The 15,710-nt window shown below is 54.5% G+C and overlaps 1 protein-coding gene across 2 annotated transcripts in view; it reads right to left on the bottom strand.

Annotated features, from left to right (window-relative positions):
* ASTN2 (astrotactin 2) overlaps positions 1–14,844 on the bottom strand; it is a 361,642-nt gene extending 346,798 nt beyond the window's left edge. The window contains exon 1 of one of the 2 annotated variants that reach the window (XM_052814689.1): positions 14,432–14,844. In XM_052814689.1, coding sequence (XP_052670649.1) covers positions 14,432–14,750 — 319 coding nt within the window. In that variant the 5' untranslated portion in view covers positions 14,751–14,844. The remainder of the gene's footprint in view (positions 1–14,431) is intronic. The other variant, XM_052814688.1, reaches the window with a different exon arrangement.
* Between the last annotated feature and the right edge of the window lie 866 nt (positions 14,845–15,710).

The following is a 15,710-nucleotide window of genomic DNA, read 5'->3' as shown; positions in this document are numbered from 1 at the left end:
TGCTAACGGTGTTTCATGGCCAGTCTCTACGCCCCAGCCCAGCCTCACTGGTGCCCATGGGCGAGCTGAAACGGCGTGAGCCAACGAGCCCCGGGGCACGGCCGAGGAGCAAGAGCAGCCCAGAGCCGGTGCCAGAGACGGCCAGCTCCAGCCTCCCCCTTCACTCCTCATTGAGAGGGTGCTGTTTGGCTAACCCATTGTGCAGATGCTTGCTAAACAGCTGTGAAAAATTTGTTTTCACAGACCAACTCCAACTGCAGCAAGTGCTGCTGGGGTCAGAAGTGACGAGGGCATCGTGAGGGCAGCAAGGATGGGACCAGCACGTGTCCATGCTTCATCTCCTCATCTCCCACCCTTCTCCTGCTGCTCCCCTGATCCACCAGCTGCCTGGAGGAAAGCAAGCACCCAACAGGGCAGGAGGCACACACTGGTCCCTCCGCCGGGGCTGCGCGGAGCTCACCCTGCCCAGCACGTACCAGTAACACCAACAGGAACCACTCACTTCACCACACTGGACGCAGGGTCACCTGTGTGACAGCCAAAGCCAGCAGCACCTCAAAGTGCCTTCACTGATCTTTGGGGATGGTCGGATTTGATTCTGGCCAGGGAAAGTCTTGTTGAGAGCTGTCTTTCGTGCAAACTTCATTTTTCTTTTCTTTTTTTTTTTTTAAATGTGTCAGTTTAAGGTTGTAAAAATACTTTCATCTTCAAAACAGTGTCACAACTCCCCTTCAGCATTTTCATAACAATGCTACGATTTTGGCTTCAAAACATCTTTCCAAACTTATTGTTCACACATACGCCGAACTTTAAAGCTCAGAACTGAGGGGCTGTGATGAAACTGGAACAAGCCGCTCTTTGAATAAAGACAAGTTTTCCTTTCATCTAGCGCTAATTAACAGAAGCATCCCTTCCTCTGTGCTGGCCCCTGGTCAGCACTCGGTGCGTCCGTGACACCTCAGAGAAAAACCTCCCTCTTCCCTCACCGCAGCCCGTCTGTGCGTGACACAACGCAGCATCCCCATCAACAGAGGGACTTCCCAGAGAGGCCAATGGTACGGAGACGCAGGACGGAGATGCAGGAGCCCCTCAGGAGCTGCTGTGGGACCCTTTCAGCTCGGTCAGGATGCATAGACGCTTATCACAGCTACGTGCAACCAAACGTCCCACGGGAACGCAGGAACAAACCTCCATGGGATATTCCAGGGACCTGTGCCCTGTTCCTCACCTTCTGCTGGCCACCGCAGCAGAGGCTGCTGGACAGGGTGGGTCTAGGTGCCCACCACGAGACCATTCTCCTGGCCCAACCTTTCCCTCTAACTCAGTTCATGCCAGGAATAAGAATCTCCCTGGGCAGCTCCCTAACTGCTGCAAATATTTGCAGAGTTGGAAGAACAAGAGCATGGAGAAGACTGGGGAAACACTGTATGGCCAGTACCAGCCAAATTAAAGCTGCAGCTTGTTTCCCAGCCAGGTCCAGAGCACCTCTCCTCTCGCTCACGTCTCACCTGCCCTCCAGCTGCCACAGCCGAGGCGGGAAGCACCACTACAAATAACAGCTTTTCTTGAATCTAAATTCTTCCCCCACCCAACAACAGCAAAAGGAGAAGAATATTAACACCTGCTGGTTTGCCCTTAGGTGCCTTCAGAGCAGTTTCGTAGAGAGTCGATCAGAACAAGAAGTGATTAAAAACCACAGCCCCACATCCACAGAAAACCCTTGCCTTTTGAGCCACAGCAAAAATGTCACCTTCCTTGCCAGCTCAAACCCCCTCCGCTAGCAGGGATGGGGAGCTGGTGTCCCACACCAGCTCCCTGCAGAGAGAGGTTGTGGGACACAGGGCGATTTGGGACACCCTTCCTAGGGAGGGGACCACAGAGCTGCTTCAGCTGTGGGCCAGGTACCCACAGACAAATTTGCACCATTCCTGCTGGAGAGAGGCTTTGGAGACCAAGGTCTACTAAAACGTTGGGTCTACGTGACTTGGGGCATACCCCAAACCGGCAAAGAAGCATGCCGAGCAGCGGGGAACATGGTTTTGGGGAGGCAATGCCTCTGGGAAATGCCCCAAGAGAAACACCAACGGGTTGCTCTGCAAAGGGAAGGCTCTCATGAGGCTCAACTCTTCTTCAGCATCCCCTACAAACACCCTGTATCTCACCCCAGCACAGGCCCTGGGCTGCCATGCTGGCTCAGCTGGGAGGAGTGCTGCAAACAGGATTTTTTCCTCCTGTTTTGTGTTTAAGTGGCCCATCGCAACACGCTGTAAAACCCTTCATCGACAAGGAGGGAAAAGGTTTTACAACAGTCTTTAAAGCGAGCCCAGGCAGCAGAGAAAACCTCCCCCGGCACACACAATTTGGGGCAGCACACGTGATTTCGGGCAGTCTACGTACTCCCAGGGAGCAGAAGCAGAGGCCGGCAGCATCCCCACACCTCCAGCTCACGGAGCTTGCATCCTGCCCAAATCCCAGCTCTCATCCCTGTTCCCACACGCCGCTGGGCCACAGCATGTTCAGAAACAGCTTGTCAGCTAAGCGGCAAAGGCGGCTGCTACAAAAGCAGAATAAAATTGAGTACAACGAGGAGCAGCGTGTCTGTCGTACAAACTGCTGCTCTGGCAAGACCCCCAAGCTGGCTACGAGCAGCCCCTACAGGCAGCATCCCCGACCTCCCTCCCAGCTGCCATGCCACCGGATAATGGATTTCCTCCTCCAACGCAGCAGAAGCCAGGAACACAGTAAGGACAACTGTGCTGCTTGTCTGGGGAGAGCAAAGAACAGAAGAGGAGGAAGCAGCAGCGCTGGGATGTGATAAGATGTAAAGCAATGTAATGGAGTTTGTGTCTTCAAGCAGCTCCGGTTTCTTGAATTGCGTTAAAAGGCAAGGCTGTTGCTGTTTAATTAAATACACTTCTAGCCCCTCTGATCACACTCAGAAAAATTAAAGCAAGAAACGTATGGCTGTTGATCTAGTACAAGGCATGCAACTGCAACAACTACAGTAAGAACGACCACAAACCTCTATTGCCTTTTTGAAATTCAGTCGATATCAAAGGCTCTTAATGTCCAGGATCCACAAACTACGCTGGCAACACCACGTCCCTTTCCTGGTGGCCTGAGGAACCATCTCAGTGGAGTCCAGGGAAGGAGGCAAAGCTAAAGGAGGTGCAGGTGGCAACACCTGCGCTCCTCGGGGATAAGCATGAGAAGGCTTGGAGCCTCCAGTGCAAGAGCAAATGGACGAAAAGGCTGGCATGCTTTTGAGGTGTCTCTGCCCCATCCCAGGGGCACCGACAGCAATTCCCATACTCAAGTATGACAAAATAACCTCCCTCGCTGGTGTGTTTTCTCCTTAATCGAGGGCCTCAGGCTGGCAGGCACCTCAGCCCTGTTGGCCCCACGCACCCTGGATCTCCTGCGCATCAGGATACGTTTAATGGGAATTTTAGGGCTGCTTTTGATTTTACAGTTTGTTTATAGCATACATTTGAGGAGCTATACAGGATGGGAAAATACATCCCATAAACAAACTGCTAAACAAAACAGGCTAAGTGTGTACCACTCCAAACAAAAATAGACTCGAGCTAACCTCCGCTTTTCAAGCATATGCCTCTGATGACAGCTTCGTTTAGTGCCCCTTATCCCACTTTCAGTTTTGATTTTTAGGCTCTGCCACCATCAACAGCAGCTTCAGACGCCTCTCACCGCCCCCGCAGCTCCAGGTAAGCCAAGTACGGATGAAAACAAACCCAACTGGAGCTGGAGATCACCAAGGGTGACCGAGGCAGAGGGCTGCATCACCCTTCCCTGCTCCCACCCTGCAGGCGGTGGGAGGCAGCAGCAGCCCAGATGTTGCCAAAGGCTGCAGGACGTGGACACGCCATCAGCTGGCTCAGGGACTGACTCTGTGGGGACAGAAGGGGACATCGGGTGACAAAAAACTTGCACATCAAGTATCTCAGGCAGACATTTATAGCCTCCCTCCCAAGAGCTGCCCCGGCAGCAGCCCCTGTACCCATCAGCTGAACTCTGCCACCCTGCTTATGCCCAGAAGCAATTTCTCAAGCACTCAAACTTTATTATCCCCTTTCTTGGGGCTGCATGGAGGGCACGTTCCCCTGCAAATGCTTTTTCTGCCAAGATCCAAAGCTGTCGAAGCTGCGCGAAAGTAATTCCCACCCACTCCTACTGCCCCAGGAAGAATATTTCTTTGCTGGTTTTGCATAACAAACAGCTACATGGTTTTCCTTTTTCTCCTGAGAAACTCAGGCTTAGAGGAAAACACCCGATGCAGCACTAGTCCAAGATCAGACTTCATAAAGTTCCCTCTGTGAGGGGGAGCAGGGGGGGACGACATGCTACTGCGGAGATTAGACTGCAGCCTTTACTGATAGCATTCAGTCACCCTGGCAGGCTGCAGCACACCGAGTTTGTAAAGCTCCTTGGGAATCCTTCAAGATGAAAGGTACAGTATGATACGGATGTATTATATCCATGGGCTTTGTTACAGCACACATTTCCTAGCACGGTTTTATTGCTAGAACACAAAGTTCAGCCGAAGCCCAGGGGCTCTTCAGGTGACGAATGCACCCCTACAGCCCTCCCTCTGCTCTGCAGGGGATGAAAAATGCTGAAGCCCCTGATGTGAACAAGGTAGATGGAGCAGCCAGCACCCTTCCAGCAACAGCGGGTGAGGAGCTGCCTGCACAGATAAGGCCAACATCATCGCTGCTGGATGTGCCCCCAGCCTGCAACATGTCTCACTCCCAAACATACCTGTTGGGTCCCAAAAATGCCACTGCTGTGATCGGCTCCTCTACAGCATCCCTCCTCTTCAGCCAGACCTATTGCACAGCCTCCTGTCCCAAAGGCCATCCCCAGTAAGGGCCAGGAGGCTCCCATGAGTTGATCCTACCTTAATCAAGTGGTACCCAGTGCTGGCATCCCCTGGGAGACCCCGAGCTGCCCACCTCGAGCACCTCCTCCAGACAGAAGGCGATGGGAGACGTTTGCCACATTCAGCGGGTGGCCCTGGGGCTGGGGGATCCCGGGCCACAGCGGAGCCTGAACCAAGAAAAACCCGAGGCAGACGGAGGTAAACCCCAGCACACTGCTTTCTTTGGCTCAAGCTCTCTCCTGCAAACTCCTGTCTGTTCCTGGGAGGGAGGGAAGGAAACGGTTTCTACTTTTTTTGGAAGCCTAATTGATGCTTGAAATGCTAAAAATGAGTCTGTGGACACAGCTTGACCATGGGCTGCCCAGTTTGGATGGCCTGGAGGAGAGAGAGGGGAACGTGCATCCACCTTTTGGAACACCTTCCCAACACCTCGCTCCTCCTGGGCACCTCTCTCTGTCCAGATTTCCCAAGACATTAGAGGTGGAGGAACAAGGAGCATGATGCCAACAAGGTGGCTTTCAGAGAAGCCTGGGAGGAGTTCCCTGGGCACGTTACAGGGCAGAAAAAAGAGTTTAAACCCCTCTAATTTAAACAGATGAGGGGTACAAAGGACAAGAAGTGTGATGGGGGTAGAAGGAAAAGGGACATATCAGGATGTCCCAACAAGCCCCAGAGTTCTCCAGGGCCACCACCCATGCTGAACCCACCACGCAGGTGACTGCTCAGACCCAGCAAGCCAAAGTGAAGGGTTTTCCATCTCCCTCCACCCCCACAGAGCAGCCTGTGCAAGGCAGTGCTGAGTAACTGAGACTGAGGTGGGAACAACTGGCAGCATCTGCCGTGGGAGCCCATTCACCCTGGGAAGCCCATCCGAGTGGGAAACTGCCCGAGAAAGCAGATCTCACTCTGGTTGCATGCTGCACGAGTAACTAATTAAGGCAGCAGCACCAACTTTTACCCCAGCTCCTGTCAGACTCCCAGGTGGCAAGAGCAATAGCAACACAGCAAGCGTGAGCAGAGGTAGAGGCTTTTCAGCCTCAGCACACAGAGCTGGTGCTCCCTGGCTGGGGCAGACAAGCAGCAGGTCCTGGTCCTGGGCTGCAGAGAACATGCCCTGCTCCAGCCCTCCTCCCTGATCCTGCACACAAATTGCCCCGCGTTTGCCATCACGGCATGCTGCTGACATGGGAGCGGTGCATCAAGAAGCTGATGTTACTGAGTAGTTGGCTAGAGGCAAAAAAAAAAAAAAAAAAAATTCCTATGCTGTTGCCAACTCCCATTTTCTGTCACTCGATCCCATATTTTAGGGATGCGCTGCACTCCCTGGAACGCCAATCGCTTGAGAACCAGAAAGAGCAGCAAGGGAAGGATACGGGCTGTGATCGGCCTTGGGACAGACACAGCCGCAACTGCAGCAGCCGCAGGCGCGCTCTGCGACGCCAGCTCACGTTAGGCGAGTGCCACGTTAGGCGAGTGCCTCGTTAGGCGAGTGCCTCGGCAGCCAGCAGCCCTCCGGGCTGGCCGGGGAGCCCAGCTCACGCAGCAGAGCCAGGGCAGGGCTCCGGCCGCAGGTAGGGTCACCCCGCTGCCCCACAGAGAGATGTAAGGGAGGGGTAAAAGGAAAAAGAACCAAAGCCTCAAAGGTATCAGCACAGCTGAGCTCTTGTGAGCACGCTCACGGCCGGCAGCAGGGCTGGGAGCAAATCTGGGGTCTCCAGACCCTGCAGCCCAGTTACGTGGTCCCAGGACCAAGGGCTTTTGGGAGGGGGGGTTCACATCCCCAGTTAGTTTGTAGGGTCTTTGCGGCCAGGGCAGCATCCCTCCGTAAGCACCTCTCATCAGACCCGGAGAAAGGAAGGTACCAGGCACCAAAACAAGCTGCCCGTCCCCAAAGGCGGGCTGGAGCCAGGCATTCCCTCTGCCACTGGAGGATGGGCAAGCGCCCAGGCCCGGGGAGCCACGCTCCGCTCCCCCCGCTGCAGCTCGTTAGTGCAGCTGGCGATGCCATTTCTGTCTCATTCTCGTGCACTGGAAGAGCAGATGACGATGCGTGCGAGGTGCTAGGCCCAGCGGGTCCCCTCTCCAGCGCGGCAGCTCTCCTCTCCCTGTGGAGAGATGCACAGCTAACCTTTACCAGCTCATCTCCGTGCGAGCGGCCACGCAAGCTGGCTCTCGCCTCCCCTTCTTAACAGGATCACTCCCATGCATATGCCTGGGAGCAACACCATCAGCTCAGTAATCTTCCTAAATACAGCAGTTACCAGGTGACTGGGAAAAAATCTCTTTTACTGCTGATGCTGCTAATGGAAAATTTCTCCCCTTTCGCTGCTGCTTTCAAAGCCAGGTGCGGTTTCGTTCAGACTTTGTCTTGCACGGAGAATGGGAGAGGTGGAAGCACAGAGGGAGGGGTGCAAGACTGGTGGGGAACAGATAATGAGAAACAGAGGGGAACTCCTACTTCTGTCTTCCTCTCCACCAGCCGCCTCTGCCCACAGGCAGAACCCTGGCTCCAAATCTTATCTGCCCCATCTTCTCGCAGGCTGTAGCAGCCCAACCTGCTCCTGCAAGGAATCCCTCCTTCCTCCCCGGACCGACCGCAGTGGGATAAGCACGCTGGATGCATTCAAGAGCAGTGCTTCTTGCACGGCATACAGGGAAGACGCCCAAAGGGATCGATGGGCCAAAACCATTTACTCTGTGATTTTTTTTTTTTCCCCCACCTGCCTCCTTCCCAGGAGACAACAGAAAGCCTCACCCAGCCAGAGCAGATGCAGGCAGCCAAGATCACTGCTCGTCCCCTCTGCATGCCATTCTGCTTCTTCAATACCATTAAGTGTCTCCATACTGTCTGGACACTGGAAACCTTAACCGCATTAGCTGAGACCCGAGCAGCAGCACAAGCATTCAATTCTTTTAAGTGGCACCATTTCTTAAGCTGGTTATGCACAAGAACCATCTCTGCTCGATGCCGTCACCCACCCCACAGGTGGTGACAAGGGCAGGACTGGGGAGCCGCAAGGGAAGACTGGCCGAGGCTCATCATTCCCCATTTCAGATGGTTGCAACCGGAGGAGGACACTCCCGACACGAGCTGTACTGTGGGCATCGCAGACAACGAAAGGCTTCAATTAAGGCACTTTATTTTCTTCACTTCTCCTTTCAGTCTTTCCAACCCCAGTCTACCCCCACACTCTACAAGGCATTTTGGTGTGATGGTAGGTGTTTCTCAAGCCACCTGCAACTGCTAACATATATGTCAAGGTAGCATAAGATCAATACCTCATCGTTTCCACAAGTGGCATCAATCTATTCTCCTCCTGCCCCAGCCAGTCCCACGCCTGAACTCCTGTTACAACAGGAAAGCCCAAGGGCTCAGCCCGGTTTCGCAGCCAGCCAACACTGCACGTCAGCACCGTATCAGTGAGGCAGCACAAAGGCTTCTCCATCACACAGCCGGGGTTCACATTTTTAGGGCTTAGAAAGGAAAAGACAGCAAGTTTTGGAGGTAATGTCTGTCTGCGTGGTGGCACTTGGAGGTCACTCACCTCCCCAGCCCCCACAGAGAAATGCAAGCTCCCCATATAATTCTGAAGAAAAGCACATTTTCTTCTTCCAGCAGAAGAGCAATAAAGGTCTCTGGCACACCAACATCATGGAAAACCCGCTGCCATCACATGGGAGGAAGGGGGGAGCAGAGGGGATCCCCAGCCGGCAGCCTTCTCCCACTGCTCCAGCCTGACAGTTCAGCTGCGGAAAACCGGCTCCTCTCTCTATAGTTAATCTTCTGTTGCCACTAGCTGGTCAACGCGGGTACTCTTGGAAAGCAGCAGCTCCCCGAGTACAGCCTGCCGCCACTCAGTTACAGAGTCCAGTTTTAACTGGGATTTCTGTCCCAGAAAATACCCAAGACAGAGCAAAATCCCTGCAAGTCCACCCCCCACTCCCCCGAGCTGGACAAGCCACGTTCAGCCTTGCCTTTGGGGAGGAAAGCGGTCATCTGAGGACTGACCCATTTTCATGGGCATTTTGTGCCTACAGCCTTTCTGGGTGTTACAGAGCTCGCCTCTCCTGCAACCACAGCGGGCAGAGCTCCAGCTCAGGACCCGCACCACCAGTACAAACCCACTCCGCGCCGGGCTCTCCTTCCTTCCCTTTCCAACTACAGAACCCAACCGCCTGCAAAGCTTAAGTAATCTCATAGCTTCATACAAGGAGGGGAGGAAATTGCTACCAGAAGGTTTTCGCTCTTTTCCATACCCTCCCCAGGCAGCCCCCACCACCGGGGACCTGGCCCAGACCCCACGGCCACACACGGCTGTGGATGGGCATGAAGGGGAAGGGCAGCAGCCCCTGCTCTCAGGTCTACATTCCCCCCAGTCCCTACCCTAAGGAGCCCACCGGCACATCTCATCTTCACTGGACCACCTCCCTGAGGCTTTTTGGCTCCCTCCACTTGCCCGGCGGAAGATGTGACCCTTTACCTCTTGGACTACCTTGGGCACAGCCAGGAAAAGCAATATAAACAAAAAAACCCCAAACCCCAAAACCTGATTAACCAAACTTCTGGCCAGATATGCAGTGCAGCAAGTCTAGCAGGAGGCAGTTCACAGAAAAGGGAGGTGTTGAAACCAAACTTTGCTCATCGGCTTCTCTCTGCAGAGACAACCCAATGTTTAGAAGCCATGCCCTGACAAGCAGGGTCTCACACCGGGCACACTCTCCCTCTGCTACCCGCACGATGCTGCTCCAGCTCTCAGAGGCCAACTCAAAGCAGAGAATGGCAATTCCGAACAGCGGCATCAAAAAGCTTCAGTCGCAGCCGTGCTCCCCGGGTAACCCTCCAGCCTCTCCACCCCGCTCTGCAAAAACAGGAGTTGTTGACAAAACCAAGGGTGGCAAAACCCTGCTCAAGTGTTTTCAGAAAAAGCAGTAAATTCAAACAATTCACAGGGAACTAAGTGCTTTCCCTTATTTTAATGCGTTCTTACCCTAAAGAGGGGAAGTTCAAGTTACAAGATGGCTTCAGGAAAAGTTAAGAAAGAAGATAAAAGAAGTGGCACTGAACTGCTGAGGAGATGGCAGAGCTGCACAGCTTCGAGAAGCAGGGGATAATCATCAGCCACGCACAGGGGCCATGGTGGGACACCGGTAATGTAGATGCACGAGCACCTTTTCTGACAACCACTGAAACAAAGAACCCTGTAGCACTGCAGACGCCTGTCAAACAGCATCCATTAGAGCCATTTATGAGAAGTGTGTAGTAAACTGTTCTTATGTAAGCCACTACCGGGTAAGAGCAGTGATGAAAATTTGTCTGCCTCTTTCCTTCTCTCTCCTCTATATATATCTGCTCACACATAGACAGAGCTCATCTAAATTAGCTCGGAAGCTAACTGCTTCATTCCCTGAATTGCACTTAAAGCAGGCTACGCTGCTTGTGGAGCAGCTATTGTACAGAACACATGGCTGCTGACTAAATCAAGATACATACCTTAGAGAGACCTCATCGTACAAGAATAAAGTCAATGATAGGCTGCACCATTTGCCAGCGTAACACTAGAAGAATTAGAGGGGGGGGGGAAAAATACCGCAAAGCATCAGTTGTATCCAAGGTTAAGGAAAGGGCAGGATGCTTTTTCAAGAAAGGGGATGCACAGCAATACATAATGCACTGGTGGCAAAGTTACATTTGTCATTTCCTGCCACCACTGTGCTTCGCTGGGTAATTCTGTAGTAATGTAACTGGGGGATAGGGGAAGAAACATCCTTCTTGTCTACAACACAAGACAGAAAAAATAAACCGAGGTGTAGAAAATACAGAAACTGAGACACCCCACTGAAGAAGGGACACGGAGCGAACTAGAGCGGCCGATCGGTGTTTCGGCAGCAGGTCCCCTGCTGCAATCCGGGAAGGATGCAACAAGGAAACAAAGTTTTCTACCTCTGTTGAGAGAGGACGAAACCCTTCCCTCCTGGCCTCCCACCTGCTCGCAGGGGGTGTCTGCAGGCTGGGCCCGTGGCGGAGGGCTCCCGGCTGAGCGGATGCTGCTGGCGGAGCATCTTCGGGCTCCCGCACGCTCCCCGCACGCCACTCGTGACCCGCCGCTCACGCGAGCGAGCGAGCGGCTGCTGCTGCTGCTGCTCCTGCTGCATCCTACTCCTGCTGCCACTGCTGCTCCTGCTGCTGCATCCTGCTCCTGCTCCCGCTCCTCCTGCTGCTCCTGCTCCTGCTCCCGCATCCTGCTCCCACTGCTGCTGCTGCTCCTGCTCCTGCTGCTGCAAGCATGCCGTGGGGCCAGGGGTTGGCTGCGTGGGGGTTTCCTAGTGCTGCTTTCTCCTTTCATCTCAGTCCTGCAGTGGCTCCTATGGACCAGGCTTCCCCGCAGGCAGGGATGCAACCCTGGAAGCTCTCGCTTTATGCACTTACACTTAAGTGAATAAAATCTCATACTGCCAGGGAGCAGAAAAAGTTGCTTCCTCCCTAGAAGGAAGAACCCTTTAAAGAAAAGGGACACAGAGCACTGCATGTGCTTTGTACCAGCCACTGACTTAGAGCATCTGTCTCCTCAGCCTATTTTAACTTGGTCTGCCCTTAAAAAGAACCAGCAGAAGATGTGGTGCTTAGGGACATGGTTTAGCAGTGGACTTGGCAGTGTTAGGTTTAGGGTTGGACTCAACTATCTTAAAGGTCTTTTCCAACGACCATTTCTAAACGATTCTATGATTCTAAGTTTCACACTGCTGCAGACAAGGCTCTGGCACCTGCCAGCCTTCAGCTACAGATCCCCTGCCCTGCTTTAATGCAAAGGAGTGCCGAGAGGCACAGGAACCACTCCAGCATCAGGAGACTTACCAAGCTGGGAGTTGCTGAACAGGCCCAGGGCTACAGACTGCCTACTTAAACACAGCACTTAAACAAACTCATGGCCACCAAGCAAGACAATGTTTTATTTCGTGCTTTCTGGCCTGGAAAGACTTTATAGCCCTGCAGAATGGGGTGGTCTGTAGTATCAGCACCAGAACTTAGCTCTGCCTGCTTTATGCTTTGTTCTTTTTTTTTTTTTTTTCTTTCAAAAATCCCTGCAGGATGCCAGTCAGGGTGGCTGTCCTGAGGTGTGTGCTTTAGAAGGTCTTCCTACTCCATCCCTACCCCCACGAGGCCAGAAAGTGGTCTTTGCTAGCAGCGAGAGCCTGCACTCAAAGACATTTAGGAGCCATCAACACATTTGCGACCGGCAGGACATCAGCTCTTACGTGTCTTCCTGAGCTCAGGCCCAGACAGCCACAAAACATGTTCAGCAACATGCATAAATACATATAAACATCAGAAATCAGCTAGCGATAAGGGCTACCAAAGATTTTGGCAAAGAGAAGCCACTGTTTAAAGCAATCCCTGCCCCCAAGTCACTCCAAAGCCATTCGACTGACCTCCCACACGCAACGTGATTTTCACCTCCAAGAGACCATTACAAGGCAGCAGCAGCTCTCGGGTTCCCCACCAGTGATGAACTTAGAAAAGGATGGGGGGGGGGGGGACGACACACACCACTACAGAAAACTCCAGCCTTACTTCCTGCACTAGAAAAACAAGCCAGCGGAAATCATCTGAAGCACTCACCCAGAAAAGAGTTAACAGCGAGCGAGACTCAGTTGCCACACCAGGAGATGGGAAGAAATGCAACAAATTCAAAATATCAGAGCATCCACAGCAATTCATGAGCTAGACCTTGGGGAAGGACAAGTGTTTTACCTTCTCTGGAGGCAACGTGCTGATTAATTTCAGGACCGTGATGAAGCCATCCCACCATGGGCAAAACTTCCATTTATCTTGCAATCTGCCTGATGCCTGTGGGTTCGGGGAAACAGGAGGGGATGTTTTGGGGTCTTTTGTCCATGAAGAGTCAGCGAAAAAACACAATCTTGCACAAGACATGCTACATATCCAAGAGTACACGCATAACCAATAACCCAGGCAAGTGAAAGAGAATTTTTTAGACCAAGACATGGTCTTTTTACTGCCAGTCACTCACAGAAATAGGATTTGCTATACAAGATCACGTCTCTGATCTATCAAGACAAATTTCTCTCCTCCAACTTGAGCTATTATCTAAGCTACACACAGAGGGGTTTCTTTGCCTTCTGATATATTTAGATCAGTGCGCAGTTCACACCCAGTCCCTAAAGAAACTGTACTCTAATCTGAAAATTCAACTCGGTGAACCATGAAACTTCTTGTTACTTTTAATCACTGTAAGGTAAATGTCATTCCTACTGCATCAAACCTTTGATTTTTCACTTTTATTACTTGAAATAGAGTATCTGGTTTGTTTGGGATTTTTGCAGTTGACCAACCGCGTCTAAGGAAGCCACACTGCAAAGCCAGAACCTCAGAGGCTCAAGAAGTACCATCAACTTATTTATTACAGGCGCTTGCTACAAGAAAGCTTCACATAAGGTAAAATGAGAGGACCGGGAGACACAGACAATCATTCTCCTACCCTGGCGCATCGCATCCAGTGAAAGGCAGTCACTTCCACAAGGCGTGGGAAGGGACTTGCGGTAGGTGCCCACTAGCTCAGCCTAGGCGCGGGCACACCTCGACACGCCTGACGCACGCAGGGCGATGCGCTGGAAGTCACAACCCTGCGGTGTCAAGCAGCGTCTCAGAGACGAAGTTCAGCAGGTACTCGAATTATCCTAGCTTCAGACACCGAAAAAGCAAAAAAGCTAGTGGATAAAGAAGGGATCAACAAAAAACCTTCGGTGACCTGGCAGAGTAAACACCGCGCTGTCCATACGGCATTCTGAACAGCTCCCTTGGAGGATCCCCAGGCTGATTAAGGCACAGAAAAGGATAAAAGTGACAAGAGGCAGCTCGGGCAGCCCATCTGAGACAACAGGATCCGGCACCAAGACGAAAGTACGACAACAGAATTATTTCTGGTCCCATCCCCCTCCCCACAAAAGCTGAGATAGGAGGAAAGTCTGCAGGCGTTCGCCACAGACCCAGGCGCTGGAGTTGTGCGTGGAGCAAGAGGGAGCTTCGAGAATTAAGACGAAGCATTTATAAAATTAGGCTCTGGCTAGAAAAACAGCCTCTCCCGTTCTCCCACCCTCGGCGGTACCTCCTCCAGGGCTAAGCGTTCAAGTTGGAGCACAAGAGGCAGCACCCATCACTTTTACAGCCTGAGCGGAGACGCTTTACTCCCAGGGCTTTTAAAAGGCAGGAGCCCTCAGGCCCTGCTAAAAAAATCCCTCCCCAGCAGGAAAATAATAATAATAAAAAAAAACCACCAAAAAACCCAAAACACAGGGTGCAGCAAGGGCAGGGTTAGAAAGCTCCAAAACACAACCAGGCTGTCCGCGCTGAGGGGAGGGTGAACGAAAATCCCGGCGCAGCAGGGTGACGGCCGGGAGCCGGCTGCCCGCACCGGGATGCTCCGCGACCCGGGGAGGTGCGGGGCGGGGGGGGGGGGGGGGGTTCGTCGGGACGGGACGGGACGCGGCGGGGGAAGCGGTGCGGACGCCTACCCAGGGTGAAGAAGGGCAGCTCGGTGTTGTCCAGGTCGTCCTGCACGGCGACGCGGCCGGGCAGCTCGCTGCGGACGAAGAGCAGCAAGCGGGAATCGGCGGCGGCGGCGGCGGGCGGCGGGGCGCCGCTCCAGCTGATGTCGTTCTCGCGGAGCACCGGCAGCGTGGACACCGTGACCGTCTTCACTCGGCAGGGACCGGGGGGTTCCCGCGACGCCGCCGCGCCGGGCCCGCCGCCCAACATCACCGGCAGCAGCAGCACCAGCACCACCGCCGGCGGCGGCGAGGCGGCGAGGCGGCGGCGCGGCGGAGCGGCCATGCCGGGCCGGAGCCAGGCGCAGGAGAGCCGCGGCGAGGCGAGGGGAGGCGAGCCGAGGGGAGGCGAGCGGAGCCGGGCGCACTGAGCCGCCCCAGCCCGCCGCCGCCGCCGCCGCCCGGCTCCGCCTCCCGCCCCGCCCCGCCGCCGCCGCCCCCCCGCCGAATCGCCGTTCCGGGGACCCTCTGCCGCTCCCCGGCGGCCGAACGGCGGCGGGAGGGGGGGCAGGCGGAGGATGGGCCGGCCGGGGCGGGCGAGCACCGCCGGCTGAGCCCGCCCCGGTGCGCCGGGGCACGGCTCTCGCCCTGGCGCTTCAACGCCGTTAACTCCCCGCCGGCCCCGCGCTACCTGTGGCGGCCCCTCCGCTTCTCCGGCTCGGCACCGGCCCGTCAGCCCTCACGGCCGCCTTGCCCCCTTCCCCTTCCTCCGCTCCCCCGGCCCGCGCTCTCCCTCTGCCGTTGGCTCGCTCCCGCACGGCCGCTGCCCTGCGCCCATCGCCGCCTCCTCTCCCCGCTCGCCAAAGCCAGCTCTCCCTGCCGCGTCTGCCCCCCCCCCCCCCGGCAACGGGATCGGGGTCCTTGCCCTAGACCTGCAGGCTACCCTCCCCTTCGGGCAATTGCCGGGGTGCAAGAGCACAGAAATATGCTTTCTGTGAGCTGTGACTAGGTGTTCGGCTTTCGTAAGCGAAGAGGCACCTCCAGCGTCCAGGGCACGGGAAGGTGGCTTTGCAATGCAAGCCTGGAGGAGACAAACCGGTGACCTCCAGCAAAGATTTTTGACCTGGTCTTTAACAGCCGGCGTTGACGTGGGAGCCAGAGAAAGACACGGTGCTGAGGTCTGCTCACACATTCCGGTATCTGTCCATTGCACCGGTGCCACCTGAGGGCTGGAGTTGGTGCTTGAAGACAAACCAGGCGAGCTCCACTGCCGCGGTTTTGGCTCACGCTCTGCCTTGAGCCGCGA

Source organism: Harpia harpyja, chromosome 19 (assembly GCF_026419915.1).
Source record: "Harpia harpyja isolate bHarHar1 chromosome 19, bHarHar1 primary haplotype, whole genome shotgun sequence".
Classification (NCBI taxonomy): Eukaryota; Metazoa; Chordata; class Aves; order Accipitriformes; family Accipitridae; genus Harpia; species Harpia harpyja.
The sequence above is the reverse complement of the archived record's forward strand: the minus strand, read 5'-3'. Positions and strand labels throughout refer to the sequence as shown.